Source organism: Pseudopodoces humilis, chromosome 5 (assembly GCF_049639895.1).
Source record: "Pseudopodoces humilis isolate 2021_Gansu_Grassland_sample_001 chromosome 5, ASM4963989v1, whole genome shotgun sequence".
Lineage (NCBI taxonomy): Eukaryota > Metazoa > Chordata > Aves > Passeriformes > Paridae > Pseudopodoces > Pseudopodoces humilis.
The window spans coordinates 43,682,499-43,703,579 of NC_142204.1; the positions used below are offsets into that span (position 1 = coordinate 43,682,499).

Here is a 21,081-nt window from a genome sequence, read left to right on the forward strand (position 1 = left end):
AATGCACCACAGTGCAAAGAAGGTCTGTATTTGAAATTACCGTCTAACCTTTCTGCTCTCTAAGTCATAGGGAAGAATTTCCCCGAAGCAGAGAGCAAGACCAGAGCAGAATCAGAAGAGAACATGGCTGGATGGCAGGGAGAGACAGGGTGGACTGCCTGGAGGTGGGAGTATCCCAGACTCGATCCAGATGAAGAAATAAATGATGACTCTGAAACATAACACGGGGTTTATCATGACAGGAGTGAAAGGTTATAAAGACCTAAACTGTTTATGTGTATGATAACATAATGGTCCTTGTCATCGACGTGGTGTTGAAAGGAATGGCTTCCATCTAGGAGATGCAGAAAAACACAGGAGATAAATTTCAGCACTAGTAACAGTTTAATGGAGTAAGAGGAAAATCCTTGAAAAAGAGGATGAATATGGAAATTAGACAGGGATGACACTGTAATAATTTAAGTGTAGCATTTGGCAGCAGAAGTATCATTCAAGGAAAAACAAACAACACTAATCAACGTCAGATGTATTGATATTTTAAAATAGACTTTATTTAATGACAATAAATATAAAAGAAATCTTAATATTTAAAAATGAGTTGCAAACATTCTTAGAAAAAATACAAAAAATACACCGTTACATTCTGAATTTTATTGACATACAAGGAGTCTAAAACAGTGGTGATAGTCTGTAATTTATGGTGCTTGTTAAGGCAATGAAATGGTCACTGGTCCAAATTCACCCTGACTTCAACAGATCTGTATAAAGTAGGAATCTGGCCTACATAGCAAGTGTAGAAAAAAGGTAAAATGGTTTCAGACTTTAAAACAAATGCTGATTTTCCCTTCAAGCAGATCTTTAATTATAAAGTGACCAAGCCTAAAAATAAAAAAAAAATACAAATACTCATATGTTGGCAACTGGTCCCCAGCATTTTTGTTCTTATGCCTCTGCAGAGCTTCCTGCATGCAAGCAGAGCACATTTCAGCAGCTGGAGGTAGAGGCTTCAGAAACTGCACAGCTTAAATCAAACTACTAAAATGCAATTATTAGGCACTGTGTTGGTTTCCCTCTTCTTTCTCTGATTCAGAACTCTGCTGTGAGTAACACTGAGCACATGGCAAACTGAACTGAATTCCTGATGTAATGTCTTCTGAAATTAAATGTTACAGCTACATTAGCATAGAGCATGGCATTTCAGAAGCAAATCAGTAGAGCAAAAAGTTAATGCTGGCTAGGTGATGCCCATGCAGAGCTCACCACTCTCTTCAGCCCAGCTCTGGGTCCAGCTCTGAGGACTAAGTGCCTGTCAGCCACCATTAAGTGCATATCTAAAAGCTGCCTCCTGGGTCAGTTTGAGGCAGAAGGAACTCAGTCCATGTGTGCCCAGACTAGTCTGTGATGTCTCCCAGAAAATGGAGACAAGTGGAAGACCGGTTTCAAAAGCACATTTGTCATCTGAACAAAAAAGGTTACATAGGAGCACACTCAGAGCTGATTAGGATTTTATTATGGGAGGAGCCCAAGCCACAGGCACGTAGGCTTTGCCGATGTAGCAGGTTTTTTAATTGTTATTTTAAAGGCAGGAATATAAACTCTTTATGACACTGAGAGCTAACTCTCCCTTTAGGAAATGATGCCAACTGATGTATGAAGAAACAACTTGGAGAGTCCCCAGGTATTAAACAGGGAGCAAAAAAAAACAGGGCACTCCTGAAAATCAGCCTTAAGCTCTGCCACTGCTCACAGTATGACAATTCGTTTGTTTCATAGTCTCTTTAATTCTCAAAGAGCTTCCTTAAGACCAAATAATTACCTGAAATGGTCCATTTTGTGCTGCATTTTTCCCCCTTCACCCCAGGATGCCTCCTTACCTGCCCCAGCCCTCTAACACCACACCTGGAAAGGTATTTAAGGCACACTGGTGCTGTGATCACTAAAGAGGAAATACAAATCTCTCATCTAAAGACAACTGCAAATGAGAAAGGTCCAGTTGAAAGCTAACACCAAAAGCTCCAAGTATGAAAGGAGCTGACTGCCCTTTCTAACCCAACTCGTTTTGCATAGGGAAATCCAGAGTACTTCATTAAATTGTTCCTTGAAATGTTTTTTTGGACAAAACTTTGTTTTAACTGAAAGTTTGGTATATTATGCAGTGACAGGACCAGAGGCAGTGGGCACAAACTGAAACACTTTTTCACTGTAAGAGGGATCAAGCAGTGGCACAGATGTCCCAGAAAGGTTGTGGAGTTTCTGGAAATATTCAAAAGAAGACCAGTCTGGCTGAACAGAGAGTTTTGGCTGCAGCACAGGTAAAAAAGGAGAGTTGATGGCCTTTGGAAGAAGGAGCAGACAGCTCAGGAAGATTAATGGTGTGAGGTTATGCAGGGAGAAAATTAGAAGGGCCAAAACCCAACTTAATCTGGCTACTGTTGCAAAAGCCAGTAATAATGTTTCTATTAGCGACAACAGGAGGGCTAAGGAGACTCTCCATCCTTTATTGGATGTGGTGGAAAACACAAAGGATGAGGAAAAGCCTGAGGTACTCAATGCCTTTTTTGCCTCAGTCTTTATTAGTAAGACCAAGTTCTCTGAGAACCCAGCCCCCTGAGCTGGGAGACAGGGGCAGGGAGCAGAATGAAGCCCTTGTAATCCAAGGGGAAATGGTCAGTGACCTGCTACACCACTTAGACAGACACAAGTCCTCAGGTCCCAATGGGTGCTGATCTGCTCACAGCTTGGGCAGACCCACTGCTTGCTAGGTAAAAGACTGGCTGGATGGCTCAGCTCAGAGTGGTATTTAAAGACATGTAGGTGTGGCACTCAGGGACATGGTTTAGTTGTGGATTTGGCAGTGTCAGGTTAATGGCTGGACTTGATGATCTTAAAGGTCTTCTTACGATTCTATAGGGTTTGCTTCAAAAGACAGGCTTGAGTTACACGGCACTCAGTATTTGGAGATCTTGATGAAAAATTCATAGGTTTAATTCCTTCTGATTATTGACTGGATAAAATACATCTTCTAAATGCTATTTAGTTTCTGTAAATGGCCTTCATAAGTAAAAAGCTATGTGAATAATCTGCCTAAAAATTATGCATATCTGTTGCATTTCAGAAGAGTACAAAATTACAAACATAATCACCTGGTTTATAAACCACAGGTGTATTTATAAACTACAGGTATATTTTGCTTTTTTAAAAAGGTTTTGGTTTTCATGATTTATATAATTTGGTCCATTAAAACTGTTAAAAGAACAAGCAAGTTAATAATCTGCAATATCAATGCTTCAGGCACAAAATAACCCTCCACATACATGCCTAATCTGTAATTCCCTTATTCCCAGTTTGCAGCTGGAGCCAAAACAAGCAAGCAGATCGGCAGACTGATTAGAAGATGACTGATGGCTGTAGCACATGCCTCCACACCTCTGACATCCATCTGTATTATTTAAAGCTTCATAGCATGGTTAAGGCCTATTAAATGGTTTATTCCAATCTCCACTTTCAATAGATTCATAGTCTTGTCAGAATTCACTTTATCACAATGTTGTATCAAAATGTTCAGCTGCACATTCGTCCTATGTCAAAACCTCAGGGAAGAGCACGTTCTGGTGTGAGAGAAATGCAAAAGACAGCCCTCCACAAATATTGATTTAGTATGTGAAAAGACTTTTAACACTTATTGCTTTTACAGGTACAAGACCTTCAAGGCTATGAGCATTTAGCTCAGAATGGGCGAGTGAGCTAATGAAAGTACATTGACTGGGGGAAGATAAAATGCCTGAGTTTTCTACTCACTTGGAGTGCTGTAAGGTCAGTTGGTATGCATTGATTTCAAAGGCCATTCTCCTGTTTACACAAAGATTGATGAACAGGATGGGCTTACAGTCCTGTTGCTCCTTGTGATCCAAGTCCATGATTAATTGAAATATCTTGTTATCCATTTAAGTCTCAGTATGCATAGTTAATTCAGAGTAGCAAACAACCACGCTTAGTATGTCAATTCCAATGGCTTAACAATGGGATTTTGAGTTGTATTTTCTTTCTTTTTCCTTCACGTTTTGGCTTTTCCTCTTCATTTTATAGCTGAGGTTTGCACTAGCAAGCAATCAAAATTCCTTCATTAGATGCGATGATATCCTTACAGCAAATCATTCTTATTCTTAAGGTTTTATTCAAGTCACACTAGTCATCTAATAGCTGATGCCTAAAAAAAGTAGAAAGCAGCCTAGGTGCTTGGGAATTAATCTGCATCTTCTTAAGAGGTGAAATAATTTTTACCTTTTTTTATCTATTTTTTTTAATATGTCCTAAAAAGCAGTTTAAAAAAATGATAACTCTCATCCGTGTTGCAGTGGTTGCATTTGTCCAAGGGAAACTGGTAAATGAGTAAGTAAGAGGTGCAAGAAACAATATTTAGTAAATCCAAAGTGCTTGATAGCTATTGGTAGTATCTGGACAGATATTAGTTGTCTAAATACTGTTATTCCATATGAAAAAGTACTCATTCATCTTTAGGTCGGAAAGTGCTCTCTGGTCCTCTGATGATTTTGTTGGCTATTTTGCCCATGTTCTTTTTCACACCTTTGAGATCATTCTCATGTAATAGTTTCTGTGTGAGGTACTTCTCTCTTTTGACCTTGCTCTTGGTCTTCTGTGATACATCCGGAATTACATATGAAATAATAAACTTCACAAAGTATATGACATGCTGTGAAAGGTGAAAATGAAAAAATGTCAGTCAGGCTGAACAGGACATTATTCTGATTATAAGTGAAATGACACTTTTTGTCTTAAGACTCTATGCTGATTCAGTATCAGTATCTAACATGGTAGAAAAATATTTTAAAAAGATACGACTAATAAGATAGAATAATTATCTGATAAACAAAAAATTCTGATTTTCCAATCCTGATTTGAGCAAGGACTTCTCTGGCTGCTTTGGGGAAACCCTGGAACACAGCACTTCCCTCCTGCTTGGAAACACTGGTTAGTTTCCTGTAAGATTTTTAGGTTTGTTCAAATGACTCTGGGACCATTATATTTCTCTGATACAGGAAATCTGCTTTAACCAGTTTTGATGACTTCAGTAGTCCCTGGATAAGGCCCTAAATACATTTTATAATTAAATAATACCTAGTATTTATCTCTCTTCATCTTGGACTGATTCCCATCTTTCATAAGCCCAGGCTGTAGCTGCAGAGGAAGGAGCAATTGCTTTTTGATGATCATCTAGAGACTCACTTCTTACAGTGACTGTCTTTTTAGATTTGACTCTGCCATGTATTGTACCTGTATTATGTACATGTATTACATACAAGTACCATGTATATGCATGCAGGACACTGTGTGCAAACTTCCTCAAAAGTACATTTATTCTATTTTTGCTACTAAAAATTATTCTACAGTTCTTGAGAAAAGAATATGTGGGGCAATCCTCAGCTGATGTCATGATTTCAGGGAATTCTTTTTCCAATGTTGCTACTCTTAATTTCCATCTCCCAAGTTCTTGCTCATGCTGGCACACATCACCAGCTCTGATAGCTGTGCCTGGACTGAATGCCTCGGAAGGATTTTCCGCAGGGAGGGAAGAGATTAAATAAGCAATGCTCAAGCAGAGCCCATACACTGACCTCCATGACAATGATGAAAGCCAGCTTGGCTGCAAGGACATGCCAGTAGTATATGTTGTGCTCATACTGGTGCTGGTGACCAGGAGGGTAGCGGAGATCCCGGTATCTGAAAGCAATGCAGGAAAGTCAGGAGCTGGTCTCTGGCATCTCTGCAGTACGGCTCTCTGGCCAGAGGATGGAGCACGACATGGCCCTGCTTAATGTGTCCAGGAACAGTCAGCTCGGGGAGCTACTGTGATGGGTAAAATCATATTTGCAAGGTAAGCCACATTTGGCTGAAATGTCGTAGTTTTTCCCATTTTATTAAGAATTTCTGATAAAAATTTTAAGGTGTTTTTTTTGGAAAACAATCAGCGGGGAAGAAGCCAAATTAAAATAAGAATTTTCTGAGTATCACATAATTATGGGTGAACACTTCCACTCTATTCTGCCATTCAAAATAAGCTGAGTTTTCCTGTGTTGTAATGTTTCTTATGGGATATTGTTAACTGAATTAGAGAGCTTAGATATAAAAACCATTATTTTTATAACTAGAAGATGACAAATGCTTATTTGACAACTTGCCTGCATGTCATTTGGTTCCCAAACCAAGGGGAAAAAGGTCTGCTTTCATTCTTGAAGTCTGATATATTGAAGACAGAAAGTGTGCTGTTTATATACCCCTTCATAGTGTGGCTGCTGTGACTCCCATAAGGAGGGACTGAAAAGGACCAGTAATAAACCAGACGAGGAATCATGTCAGATGTAAAAGCAATGATCATAGCCTGCATTTCAGAAAGAGAAGGCAAAAAAGCAGAGCAGCATTAAAGAAATAAGCTTTAATATGCATTCCTTTGCCATATACTTATCATCTCAAAAGTTAGCATATGAGCTAAAAATAGAAAATACGTTCTTTTCCTGTCAGTGGTTGTTCATTCTGTAAATGAGCATGTAGTCTCTCATGGGCACAAAACAATCCTTTTCTGGCATGTGCACTCTGTACAGTTGCTAAATTATGCTGAATCTGCTGAATGCCTTAAAACATCTATACTATAAACCACTTTCTTCATGTGCATGCGGAGGAGATCAGCAAATGTGCTTCTTACGAGTACTTATGAGATGCTTAAAGAAATTCTGCCTGATGAAACTAATGGAAACAACAGAAGAGTTCTTCAGTAATAGAAAATTAAATGTCACCAGGTTCTCCGACGTCTGAGCAAAGGAATTAAATAAATTAGATATATAACTAATCCGTCTCTGATCCTAGAAACATCCCACCCTTTCAGAGGTGCTAGCCAGCCCAAATTCATCTTGGTACTTGTTGCCTCCTACTATAGTGTAGTACATGTGGAAACTGCTCTTGATGCCAAGACAATTTTTTTTAGTAGCAGCTGCATAGTGCTGTTTTACGTGACGTGACCATTTGTTTTTATCTTGCTCCCAAGAGAGTCCCTGTCCTACTCAGTCTGCTAGTCACAAACTGGGTAGGAAATATGATCTGTGGGTTTGTTGTGGGAAGTCTTTTCTAAACTCATGAATTTCCCAAAACATCCTATTCTGGAGGACGGGTTAACTATGTTTAATCCAATTTCCTCCTCTGCTACTGCAAGTTCAAAAAGTTTCCCTGTGAGGAAGACTTTCCACTGGCAAGATCTGCAGCTGAGTATTTAGCAAGAGGCTGCCCAGCCAGCTCATGACAACAGGCGTCTCTGGTGCCCAGCGCCTGGGAAGGAGTGACTAGCTGCACTCCAGGACTGAAAGAGAAGTGTTTTGTCCCATATCAGGATATAAATACCCACTTGACAACATGGATGGAAAGAACCAGGGCAGAGACATGGAGGAAAAAGGTGTGAAGTAGAGATCTGATGAGATCAGGAGGAAGAAGGTTTAGGCAGAGATGTATAAAAGAGGCAGAAAAACCACAGGAGAATCGTGGGACAGAGTTAGGGGCAAAGTCAGTGGGTAACAGAGGAGCATAAAAACTGGTTAATATCTGTATTTATTCCCCACCATGCTAGTCTGCAATTCATGAAGTCTGTATTTCCTTATTTTGATGACATGGGAAAAAAATTTCCATTTTTGTGCAGCATTCCCAGCCAGCCAGTCTCAGCCTGAGGAGGTATTTGTAACAGTTGTAGAAGAAGAGAAGGGGAGAGAGGAGAAAGGGTGAAAAAAAAAATGTGGGTACCTCCTCTACAGTTCCTTGAAAAATACTTTGGTGGCAGTGCTAGCTAAAACAACCTCCTGCCTCTGCCTCTAGCAGTCGACTCGAGCTCTGCACTGGCTTGGGCATTTCTGGGCCCATGCAGCAGATCAGATGACAATGCTGATCTGACTGGGAATCACCACTGGATCCTTTCCCTGGTCTGATTCATCATGTGTTTGTACAGTGCTGGTGCCAGCACAATGCAAGAGACAGGACTGAGGGAGAAAGACAGGGAGTTGAAAAGGGGACAAGACCCACTCTACCTCAAGTAGCACCACTGCCAAATGATGAATGATATCCTAGTGTCTTACCTTTTGAAGAACCTGAGGAGGTGCACTGTAGTTAAGATAAAATTTGCAGAAACAATCCTTTTGAGACTGTGGTCCCAGACCTGCATTTAATTCTCCAGATTATTGTTACAAGTGAATTCAGTTGAGAGAAAGTTTGGCTGATGACAAATAACAGGGAGGCATCCTAGGTCTAAAACTCACTGAAAATTTTCAAGGATAAGGTGTTTTTCTTGTACTGCACTTTGGCTTAGATCAAATGTAGTTGGCATGCACTTTTAAATACTGTTTTTAAGCATTACATGCCAGTGCGAAATGAAGTGAAAATTATGTGTTGTTTATATTTACATGCTGAGTAGGTGTTTTTGACTGACAAGAAGTAGATATTACTGTGTCTTGCACTTGCAGGGAGACGACCTCACAGCTAAATTACTCTGTTTTTAACTCTGAAGTAGAGTTAAAAGTAGAGTACAAGTAGAGTATTTGTAGTCTGAATTACAAGCATAGAAAAATTTTGTTAAATAAACTTTCTTTCTGTTCATTAGCTCATCTAGTCAGACCATAAATGAATTAATATCAACTTACCCATAAGCCAAAATAATTCCTTCTCCCTTTGGACCAAATGAGTTTGATGCTGCTTCCTTGTGTCAGAAAGATTCTGGTACAGAGCTTAATACTTGATCTTACTGAATCTTTTCTGAAAGGCCCCAGGTCTCTCATCATCCTAAATCTGAACCCTATCTCACTCTCCTCCCTTTCTCAGAATGATCTCCAGATGTGCTCCGGAGAGCTTCAAGGACAGAAATACGAGAGCTAATCCTACGGCATCCTCTCAAAGGAAAAACTTTTTTCCTCTTGAATTATGGGCTGCATATCAGAGTATTGCACTGGAGAACTACAAACAAACAGCACATTCTTTGCTTCCCAAGCTTTACTGCACACAGTTTTCCATTTATACCATAACTAATTAAAATCAGTCTTCAAATCAACAACAGATGCAATAGCAAGTCCAGTGCCTCACGGCAACTCTCAAAACTGGTAGCTTTGTGCAAAAATTGCTTGCAAGTACTAGCAGCTGCTACAAAGGTAACATGCATGAAGGAGAAGATGCATGAAGGAGATGATACACTACCCAAGGATAATCAGCTGTAACAAGTCATGTAGAAGAGAAGGAACCCTTTCTGGGTACTAAGGTAAAATCAATGCAGGGTTGGTAAAGGAAAGACTGATGACTTGGATCAGTTCCTGGATGTCAAACAAGAAAAGAAACACACTTAAAGGAGGAAAACAGCTTCTAGCATTTGCTCAAGCACATGGCTTTATGGCCCACACTTCATTAGCAATAAATAACAATCTCTTTGAGGTCCTCACAGCATGTGCAGAGGGGCTGTTTGAATGTGGCAGTCTCTGGCTGAGCCTCTTGCACGCCAACAGCCCCATGGAGGTGAGCGGCCAATGTTCTGTTTGCACACTGACATCAAGTGTGGAGAGCAGGGTGCAAACACATTCCTAACACATGGCCTGGTCAACATGAGGTCACCAAAGCCACTTCAAAACTGCCCTGAACACCATGAAAACTGTGATAAGGTACAGTATTTTTAAGTAATCTTAATGTTCAGCTTCTACTTTCATATTGGTATTACAAGATCCAGCTGGACTGACCAGGAAATAGAGTTGTCCAATAGCATAACATATTTGGATCTCTCTGATACCAGAAGAAAACAGCGACCTTGTTGAGAAAGGCTATTCCACATGGATAGTCTGTGGGGTTACTGTCCCTGCAGAGGAAACCAGTGGTCACTGCTCCTTTAAAGGAGGCCAGCAGCAAGAATTTTCTGTTAAATTAATACATACTAGTTACTGTTCAAGAATAAGCAAACAATTAATCCACAATGATATAAATAACAACAACATATTTTTCTTCCCACAATGCAGCCTACAAATGAAATATTGGTGGTTTGATACAAAGAATGTGAAAGGTCTGAATTTCATTGTTAGAAGTATATTAATCAGAACGTTTTTCTTAAATATTTTCAAGAAACTCTTAAAATTCAGTTTCTTCATTGTGTAATTAAAAAAAATTAAGTACAACTGAAGCACAGGTTAGTGTCCAAATTGTCAGAAAATTCATTCTGGTCTGCAATTTTGAGCACACGTGGTATTTTTAAGTACACAAGAAAGAAGCTGAATTTCTGTTTTAAGAAGATGGGCCTTAAGGATCATTTCGGTTGCACTGCCACGCGCAGCATTCCCACATTTGGATGCAGCACCTGCAGTGAAGGCACTTTATCTCTTGCAGCTGTTGGCACCGTACTTACATTGGTGACCACGGCCAGGATGGCTATGCCCTGCAGGATGGGCTGCCAGGCGCCAATGTCCTGTGCCTTCTGTGGAACCATGCGCCTGAACTGGGTCGTCAGCTTCCACGCATCCAACCGGATTTCCAACATGTTGTTAATAAGGGCCAGGAGAGGAGCCAGGGGGAATGACGCCACAAACAGGGTCACAAAGCCAAATTGTATAACTGTGAAAGGGAGAGGTTGCATGCATTGATGAAGCTTTCACTTACTGGAGATAAGCAAGTGTAGACATGTATAGTTTATATAAGCCAAATTCAGATGGGAGAAACAAGAAAGAGTAGCTGGGTTCCTAGGAAATCTTCTGGATGAGAAAATTGTAGCACAATAGTACTGAAAAACCTGCTAGGTGAAGGGGACAGGAAAATATTATAAATCACAACACAGCATGAGGAACTATTCTGGGTATTCAAATATCCAGAATCCTGTGTATTCTTTCTGATGTCTTTATCATGAGGAAATCTCATGACTACCTGTCTCCATACTGAACTGGAAGGCCCAAACCAACACTCAAGTCCACTGGCAATGCTGTCACAGATTGGATGGTAGCAACAAACCAGCCATGGCCTGCCAGCTCCCAAGTTACCAGCAAAGAGTCCTGGTGACTGCAGCCCTCCAGAAGAGCAGTGTGACACCGGGCTCTGCTGTGCTACACCACAACATGACAGGGGGCTGCCTTCTGAATGCATTTCTCACAGGATTAGGCGAGGAAGTGGCAGCACTCCTCCTGGTACAACCACATGCTGTTTCCTGGTTATAAGATGGATTAAGGCTTAGCTGCTTAATAAAAGCTTGTAAAACCATCTGTAATGGCTCAATCTAAACATGTCTCAGAAAACATTAATGTCTCCTCTGTCCACCATATTAAGCATTGCTTGTATGAAGATTTTCTTTAGAACATATCTCTATCCAGCAGCAGTACTGAACCCAGACTCAAACCAGTTCCGTACCCATTTCAAGATACTCATAGAACAGTCCAAGTTTTCCAAAGGGCTGGAGGTGGTAGTCATGTTCCCATCGTGGAATAACTTTTTCTGATCTAGCAGCTGCAGAATATCTTCCAATTAGATTCTTGACCAAACTATCAGACAGGAAGAAAAAGAACACTAACATTGGTAAAAGAATCTAAAAAGTGAAGAAGATGAAAAAAAATTTTGGCATTTCTCCTGTTAGAGGTTTGAACACTGGATGTATTGATTTCTGAATTATTCAAAACTTCCTTCCTTTTGTTGCCTTATCCCAAAAGTGGGTTTTTACAAACCATAAATAAGAGTGCAAAGGGGCAATATATCAGAATCATAGTGATTTATATTTACTAAATGAGTTAAAGTAGTAACTTACACATGACATTTAAAAGCCCAATGTATAACAAATCATTCCAATCAATATTGAGCAAGTCTTCAGTTTAAGATTCTCATCGCTTCTACTATCTCAGTTTTGAATATTCAACCTGAAACACATTGTGTTTGACTTGCAGAGGAAGGAAGAATTTTTGATTAGAATTAGAGTCAGTTAAAACAACAGAGAAAGGAGCCCAGACTACCAGTCCAAAAAGGCTCCAAGGACAAGTCTTATTCTTTCAGAATACAATATACACTTACCAAACTCAGTACCAAGTGCCTGAAGGCATCAAGCAAGTGTTTTTAAAATATGAAAGAGCAGATTACTTAATAGTTTGAACTTACGGAACAAGAACTTCTTGAATGTTGTTCCAGATCGCTTTCCCTCCTACTATGATGGCAAGCTGGGTTGTGAGCTCAAGGAGACATCCACCTGGATCACACTGAAGGTTGGGAGAGACAGGAAAATTTTTTGAAGTTGGTTAACTTTTCAGGCATGACTGAAGCATTTAAAATTATGCATTCCTGGTTTATTATAATAACATTACTGAAAGCAGTTGAAGAAGGCTGTCTAGGCAAACCTTTCCAGTAAGGTGTGCAAAAGCCAATTCCAGGCCACATACTGTAGGCTGACAGAATACCAGTGAAAGAGTGAAATTCCAGGTGAAGTCATGCAGCTGTGTGCTACCACCAGGTGAGGGTCACCCAGCAAAACAGGAACACTTCTACTGATGGTCTCTCCTTTCTGTGTGCCCAGTCACAGATTGTAGGACCTCGGTAAAATAACCCTTTTCTGGGTATGTGGAATACATTTCTAAGTGCAACTGGTCTTGCACCATATTCCTTTATGCTAGGGGTTAGTGAGGAGGCCATTAGCTTGGGAGGCAGCCACCTTTTAAAACCTAATGTTAGGTATGTACAACTATGTTTTGTTTTATACACTCCTAACTTCAGCACAATACCCAGATTAATTATACGTTCTACATTCTTACCTCTTCATTGCGGTACTTTCCTAGCCAATAAACTGGACTTCCAGGGTGACCTACAAATTTACCCTTAAAGAAGGCTATGTAGAAGCATGAAGAATAGTAGTTGACAAACTGGAACAAGAACATCTTTGTGGTCAGACTGTTTTCATAATCAGTCTGTGTCCTTGGAAGTTCTGTGATGGAAGAAAAGGAAATAAATTAAAAAAAAAAGAACAACCCAAGTAACCTACAAGCTGTTCTAAAGCTTCAGCTGCAAAGTATCTGTATGCCTCATATTCCTTTATATGACTGAGAGCATTATCATTTAGATTGTACATAATCCCCATGTATACTGTAACCATTATATAATTCTAAAACTGTATGGGTTGTAAACAGAAAATAACTTGTTCCCTGACAATAAAGAAAGAGAAGAAGCAAAAATTCTAATAACTCAGGGGAAGAAAAAGCACCCAAATCCAGCAGACTCAGGAAAGATGCAAATGTAACACTCTGAACAGATGAAACAGTATTAACTGAAAACACCACACTACTTCATGAATCTAAAGTAAAATATTTACTTTAATGTTGATGGCCTGGATATAGAGAATAATATTATTTGTGACTGTTTATCTGTTTAACAACATCAGAGTGGTATATAGCTTTGGAATGGTGACCTTATTTACCACAAAATAGCTACTTTCCCTATAAACAAAAGCTAATATAATTGAATGTGTTATGCCTTACTGATCTGTTTTCATAAAGCTTGGTTGTTGTAGTTATTTTCTTTGCTTTGTATGTTTCACAAGCACAAAACTGTAAACAATTGATCTTTCATGCTGTCCTTGTAAGGACTTCTCAGGCAAAGAGCTTAATATCATATTTCTCTGATATTGAGAGAATCTATATTGGAAAATGACTAGGTGGTATTGTGTGATTTTGTGGGAAAATTCTGAAAGATGTGGTGCAGGTTCATTTATTGTAATACCTACTACACATTTAAATGCTGATTCTACTAGGTATTTTACCCCACACTTCCATCTGAGGTATAGCAGCAGCATACCGAAGTCAGTGATCAGGATTGCCACTTTTTCATAGATGATGTTGAGAATCATAATGACTACAAAGCTGATGAGTGAAGCCGTTACTGACGTGGCCGTCTGTGGAGTCAGGTACTTGCGGATCACCTCCGTTCCACTGATGTGCTGTGACAACTTGGCAGAGAACACCAGGAAAACTGAGAGCCTGTAGACAATGATTCCAACAACTGAAGCAATAATCAAAAGGATCTGCCAAGGGAATGCAAGAAAGATGCTCATGTTCAACCACTGGAGTTAGGAAAAAGTGAGTTCAAAACACTTTTTATGATAGGCAAAAGGAAAGCAATTTTGTGCCTGTCATTCCATTGCAAGAGGATGATCAAATAAGATACAAAGCAATAAATAGAGAATCCATAAAAGAAGCCTTTTTTTCATGTAGCATAGTAAATCTACGGGAAAGAAAAGAGATGGTCTGTTTTATTACTAATAACAAGGTTTGTACTGATGTAAACCAATATAACTATAATATAAATCTTGCACCTTGAGGCATGTGATGGGAGAAAACTCGTCATATTGGACAAATGGCAGGATGGCAAATGTACTAGGGAGTCTATATTGATTATGGAGGGGGCTGCACCTTCTCTTTCACGTGATACTGTTACAGACTGTAGCCTGACCCCTCAAAGGAATAGAAAAATTTTAAGGCACGTCATGTAGTCGGCAGGAGTTGCAATAATGATCCAGGTACCCCATGTTGCTTGCCATCTCCTCTTTCTGCTTCTCTTCCTGCTTTTATTTCTTGCTAGCTCTCTAGCTATTATTCAGTTTAAGGTTCATAGGCTGTGTATCTTTTTTTCACTATCTCAGCAAACTGCCTTGAACTACCTTCCCTGACCCCACACACAGTGACTGTACAGTAACACAAGTGACAAACCCAGAACAAATCTCTTCCCTCCAACATGAAGTCTGGCCCATTTAAATCCAAATGCAGATCAGTATTCTTTCCTCTGTGTTTCAAATGTGTCAATGCTGAGGCTCTCCTGTGCTGCCAGACACCACTCTATCTCCTATCTACATCCTATCACCAGGAATGAGGTCTTTTCCAGCTGCTATTGGTGCTACAGAAGAGGAGGACCTGCAGCATGCTAAAACACAGAGCTTTTCAAGGCAATCTCTCTGGACCTGCTCATTGTGTTATATATTGTGTCATGGTTGACTGGACTGCTTTCAAGGTTTAGTTTTAATTAAAGTAGCAGCTCTGGAAGATTAAAGAGCACACAGCTTTGCTCTGTTAAGTGAAACACAAAACCTGAAAGAGGTCGTGGACTGTGAAACACAATATGGAAGAACACAGCTGGAACAAATCAGACAGAAACTAGCAGGGAGGAGAGCATATAAACCAAAGTCTTCCCCTTACTGCCCCTCTAAAAGCAAAGACATTTGTCTTAAAATGATGAGGGAAAAACCAATGGACCACCTTCACAAGCATAACTCACAAGCTACAGCTGCAGGGTGTTTTGATGCTGTATGCTAATGAGTATTGGGTGATTACAATTACCCAATTACATTACAGCTACCTTCTCCACTTGGGCCCATACCTTATGGGCTTGATTTATGCATGAGATGGAAATCTGACTCAACCTGTTCCATTCTTCATTTTTTGTTCAGTTCAGAAGGATCATTTTTTAGACACTTACTAGAAAAGTGAATTTATGAGGGAAGTGAATAAAAGAACTTTACCCAGAAGAAGATGGCACTTGTACAGAAAGTCATCCGTACGCACTTCCCACATGCAGTGTATGGCACATATTCTTCTTCCTGTAAAAGATTAAGAAACAGATCAGGGATGCACACCATGTTCTTTCCTTTTTTTTTTTTTTTTTGTGTGTGTGTGTGTGTGCTCCAATTAAACTCTTTATTATACTGAGGGGAGAAAAAAAATAAAGAAGTACCTTGTTTTATTTCCTGGAAACTAAACATTTATTAATGATTTCAGAAGTCTTGCCTGATTACAGGTGGCTTTTTTGCTGCCCTTCTAAGATAAAAATGACTTCCATAGAGGTACAGGGTCCTCAGTTCTTATTGACTTCAGCCATGACGGGGTGCACGGTCCTTTTGAATGGACCCATCCTTCTTGGCTGATCATGGCATCCAAGGTCATTATCTTTCAAACTTTAATGGTTAAATTTAGCAGGCACTAAAATTTTGGTCCTTGATCTCTGTATTTCTCAATGTATTCCATAAGAACAATGGGATGGCTTCCCCAAGGAAAATGACTACCTCAGTGTGGTACTGTGAAAATTCACTGAATCTTTAAAAAAAACTCTGAGGATCAAAATAAAATATTTTAGCATATTCTTCACTCTTTGAACTATCTGAAAGGAACTTTCTAGCTATGACTATATATTCAAGGTGGCATAGGTTTATAAGCTTTTAAACAGGGTGAGTTTTTTGATAGTACAAGATATAAAAAGAAGATCTATATAGGATAGTTTCGACTATGGCAGTTAATTTTGAAACTTTTCAAGTGTCCTCTAATAAACTTTAGTATAACGTGGATGGAATGTGAAAGCAGTGCAAATGATTAGATAAAAAACAGAGTAATCTATTGACAGAGAATAATAAAAAGTGAAACTTTTATTATATAAAATTATTATATATGAGTAAGCCGCCAAAGCTAAAGCTACTCAAATGTATAATAAATAGAAATCTAAACTAAGATCTTCATAAATATAAATCCTCTGTCATTGAAATGAGGTTTATCCTTGTCTCTGCAAGCTTTTTGTTATTAATCATAATTTCATCCATATGCACCTAGCAACAATAGCTATTTATACACGTTTCAAACAGAAACATCTTTGGTTAAAAAAACATCCTTGGCATCATATATAATAATGCAATGTTTCCCTCTATTCACCTTTTCTTCCTGATGCATTCCTAGGCAAAGATAGCAAATGCTCCATGATCTTGGCCTCTGGCAGCAACATTTAATAATTTCTTGGGGGATTTAATAAAGTAGACTTAGTCTTCTAAGCTGGGGACAATGTCTGCTTCTGTTTATTTAAGAAAGAGGAACCTCAGGAGCGCAAGGTCCTCAAACAGGCCTTCAAAGTGCTTTCAGTTAGATATCCATTCCCTCTCCCTGCATCTGTACTTTATCAAGTCACTGTTTTCAGGCTAGCCTATCAATTTGAGGCACTGCTGATGTATAGAGCTCCAGTCCCGACTCACCATTTTCACCGTGTCTGCTCACAGCATGTCTACAGCAGTAACCATCAGCAGTTATCAAAACATTCCCTACCTGTGTGATTTCATTCATCACTACGTGAGTGCAGCGAGCTTCGTACTCTGGGCGGACTTGCTCTTCCTGCTCCAAGTACTCAACTGTGTCCCACTCGTACTCCAGTTCAGCCTGCCGTCGCTTCCAAAACTCCAAAAAAAAGGTAACTATCCAAAAGACAGACAAAACGAGCAATACCACGTGAGTACTGGATACTGCTTGACCCCTCTGGGCTGTAACACATGGTATTCCATACAGATTTTCACAGACATGGAATAAAACCCTTACTGGCTAATGCAATGGTGAAAACAACTGGATCTACTCCTTTATGCCATTATGCTCTTGGATTTATAAGTACTTTAATACGAGAAACCTGAGGTAAATGGTGGTGTAACCACATGCTAAAGAATGTACATACTTCATCTATGCATTTTCCTTCTGCCTAAGGCCACAGTGTGAGCACTTTGGATTTCATATTACAGACTGCTTTGAAAAAGTTTAACATGGGATGCTTAAGAAACTAAGTTGCTTGGATAGGTGAAGACAAAATGCTGGAAAGTACAGTATTTTCTAGAAAAATTAAACTCAGTGTGCTAAAAATTGTCACAGGGAAGAGCTCATGCTCATTCACACTGCAAATTTTGTGTAGACAAATTATCAATTTGCAGACACAAAAACACTGTTTGCTCAGGTAAAACTGCTGAAATACAGCTGTCTTTCCTCCTCTGCTACTACAACCCTGAAGAGACTTCAGCTCTTTTGTATGGCATGGAGCTTAGAAATTCCCTGGGCTGGGCCAGCCGTTTCCCTGGACTGTGCTCCTACAGCTGGAAGTGCTAAACACTACAGCTAAACATGAATCCAGCCAAACTCATTACCTTGTCCCAAGACATTATGCAGGCAGATCTGGCAGCAGAGGCAATGACAAACCCAGATGGGAAGGCTGGGAGGAGCTCAGGATGCTGGGTGTCAGTACCATGCCCCCTGGCATACCTGGATGCTTCATTCTTGAACAGGGTGCAGTCTTAGATGAAATGAGTGGTGTGGCTCTGCAGCACTGTTTCCAGGAGGAGTAGCATCCATTCACTGCACTCTTATTGCTCTCATTGTCTGGGAGTAATTAATCCTAAAATTGGTTTCTTTTTTTTTTTTTTTTTTTTTTTTTTACTAGTTTAGCCCCTCATTCTGAATGATGAAACCTCAGTGGCATGCAGTTACAAGTCCAAACATCAAAGGTTGTGTCTAAAATCAGGTGTGGTTGAAAAAACCCAAACTGAAACATTTAAAACGCAGAAAACTCCATGGGCTGGGCTGTGAGATGACCTTGGCATCTGCAAACAGGCAACACTCCAGAAAACCCTGCTCCCCTGATTATTCAGGGGCCTCTTTCACAAGGACTTCTTCACTCCTTTTTGCTTAGGAACAGCAAGGACATTGTAAGCAGCAAACCAGAGGGTCTCATCTGCTTTCTCCTGCAGAGCAAGGACATTAGTCTTTCATAAACCTCTAATTGCTGCCCAGCCCAAATCACAGGAATCTACAGGCTGTACTGATTTGTTCCAGCTGCAAGTTCAGCTGCTGCTGGAGAGCCCAGAAATGCAGGGATTCCTTCTGGGATGATAGCTTCACATGCTAACTGTGACAGAAGGGCACATAACACAGGGACAGCTCTCCCAGCCCCCTGTTAGCCAAGTTGTGCCTTTCAGAGCAGGAAAGGACCTCCTGCTGGATTTGCCATTTTCCTTTTAATTTGAAGCAAGATTGTTTCAACAGCAGAAACGGATGGCATTTCAGAATCAGGAGATCAAAGCAGTCATTTCACATCATATTGAATGACGTCCTTTCGTGTGTCTCCCAACACAAGCCCCAGGCTGGCCCAGGTATTCTGCCTCTGAAGCTGTGTCAGCAAGGTCTGAGAAGAAGTGCCTCCATTGGAGAACATTTCTTGGTTTAACTGATCTTGCTCAGAAAGGGGATCCAGGAATGGCAGCAAGTGAAGTGGAAGCTGCATCTTGTTCATAGCCTTTGCCAATCTAGTCTTACCATCAAAAGGAGATTTGGCAGAGCATTAATGTATAAGAAGGGCTAACTCCTGAAGCCAAATTCCCTGGTGTTTTATAGTGCTTTAAGATTTTTGAAGGGAATACACAGAAGAAAATATGCACTTATTAGAAGTGTATTGATGATAATGATGCAATAATATATCTATGAGTCTAATATTAATTGTTTTGGACAAGGTCTAAAAAAGTAATAGAGCAAGATGAAAATTACAGCTGGAATTACACCAGGACCATGGGTCATTTGGATTCAGTACAATTTTTGTTTGAATTTCTGTTATATAATTCACCTCTTTATATAGTGGTCTTACAATAAGAATACTAATAGGCCTTGCAGCCATCTCTACAAACCATGAAGCTTAACTTAGTAATTATTGCTCCTGAAACCATTCTTCAAAACAGGAAGCACGATTTTAATTAAAAACCAAATTGCCAATAAATTAACTCTTGACATGATGGGAGGAGATTAAATTAGTATCAAACTTCTAATAACTTTTAATTTAGTGAATTCCCTACTGGTATTTAGCATATGTTTTGGAAGAAAACTTATTTTTGAAACTATACATTTCATCTTACATTTCTTTAAATCAAGAGTTATTTTGAAGCACTTCAGGTCATCATAGGGAAATAAAAATACAGTATGTTTTACAAAGAAACCAACTTTTGCATTCTTGTCAGCCTATGTAGGAATTCAAAATACCACGAGATACATTCTCTATAGCACCCTGTACACAGACCTAACATGGAACTTACTTCTGTAATTACTGGATAAGACACTGCAATAAAAGCTAGTTTAAAAAGCTACTCATATGAATAAATAAGTTGTTTCTTGAAAAATAAACCTTGCCTAATCCCTTGAATATAGCACCAAGTGTTTTCACCTGTGGGAAACATCCTGGTTGCATATACATTTTTTTCTGCTAAAATATAAATCTAGTCCTTGTAACCTACTACACATTTTACAATCAGCTTCTTAAAGACAGAATGAAAAAAATCCTGGGAAATATAACAAATTACTATTTTCCAATTGCATTGTGCTATTATGCAGCTGTTAATAGCACAAGGACCTCCATAAGTCTTTGGGAAAAAAAAACAGCTCCTCTGACAGATATACTTAAGCATGTGGCTGGCTCCTGCTGGATGAACATGTGGCAGCCTTAACCACCTCCCTCAGACTTTTCTTCAAGTCATCAAAACAGAGCAAATACTGAAGACTAACTTTTAGGACTACAATTTTTTATTTGCTTATGATGAGTTCCTGTGAATGTGCTTGTTTTCTATGGAGCTACTTCCCAGTGAATCCCTAAGTTCTAGCAAATGAAGTCAGTGCAAATTTATCCATGTTTCTTGGCTGATGGTGGAGGCTTGGCCAAAATTAGATAACAAACCACAGTTGTTGAAATTGACTTACCCCATATTCCCATAAATACTGCAAACACCAGTGTTCCAAAGCTATCAAATATACAGAGTTTCTGGAAAAGTGGAAAAGAAAAAAAGTCTTAAAATATAACCAACCATTTTTATTCTTCTACACCAACTCAGAACAGAACCCAGAAGCTGCTAACTGAAAATGTTGATTTTCAGTTTTTATGTAGTTTCATAAACAACCCTTGTGGATAGCTTTCCTCAATTTCTGTCCATGCACACCACTCTCCAGGAAATCAAGGAAGTGAAATGCTAAGTTCAGAATTAAAAATAAAAGCCATATATGGATTATGAGGGATAGTAAAATGGTGTGCTATCAAACTTCCTTCCATCTGTTGCACACTAAGAGGAAAAATAGTGCTTCTGGTCTGGGAACTCAGTATAGAATTATGGATCTTTAGTACAGCCACTAAGGCCATGGACACATCTGGTTCTCATAAGCAGGATAACAAGTAAGCTAGTTAGTAAAACCACACTCTGCTGAAATACCTCTGTGGTCACTATCTTCCTTT

The 21,081-nt window shown here is 39.5% G+C and overlaps 1 protein-coding gene across 2 annotated transcripts in view; it reads right to left on the reverse strand.

Annotated features, from left to right (window-relative positions):
• Window positions 1-529: 529 nt before the first annotated feature.
• Window positions 530-21,081, reverse strand: part of ANO6 (anoctamin 6) — a 70,805-nt gene continuing 50,253 nt past the window's right edge. For both annotated transcript variants that reach the window (XM_088054781.1, XM_005519528.3), the window contains exons 10-20: window positions 20,556-20,616; window positions 17,109-17,254; window positions 15,548-15,625; window positions 13,831-14,056; window positions 12,795-12,964; window positions 12,148-12,245; window positions 11,413-11,543; window positions 10,424-10,629; window positions 6,198-6,397; window positions 5,634-5,739; window positions 530-4,711 (exon numbers count right to left, since the gene is read on the reverse strand). In XM_088054781.1, coding sequence (XP_087910907.1) covers window positions 4,505-4,711; window positions 5,634-5,739; window positions 6,198-6,397; window positions 10,424-10,629; window positions 11,413-11,543; window positions 12,148-12,245; window positions 12,795-12,964; window positions 13,831-14,056; window positions 15,548-15,625; window positions 17,109-17,254; window positions 20,556-20,616 — 1,629 coding nt within the window. In that variant the 3' untranslated portion in view covers window positions 530-4,504. The remainder of the gene's footprint in view (window positions 4,712-5,633; window positions 5,740-6,197; window positions 6,398-10,423; window positions 10,630-11,412; window positions 11,544-12,147; window positions 12,246-12,794; window positions 12,965-13,830; window positions 14,057-15,547; window positions 15,626-17,108; window positions 17,255-20,555; window positions 20,617-21,081) is intronic.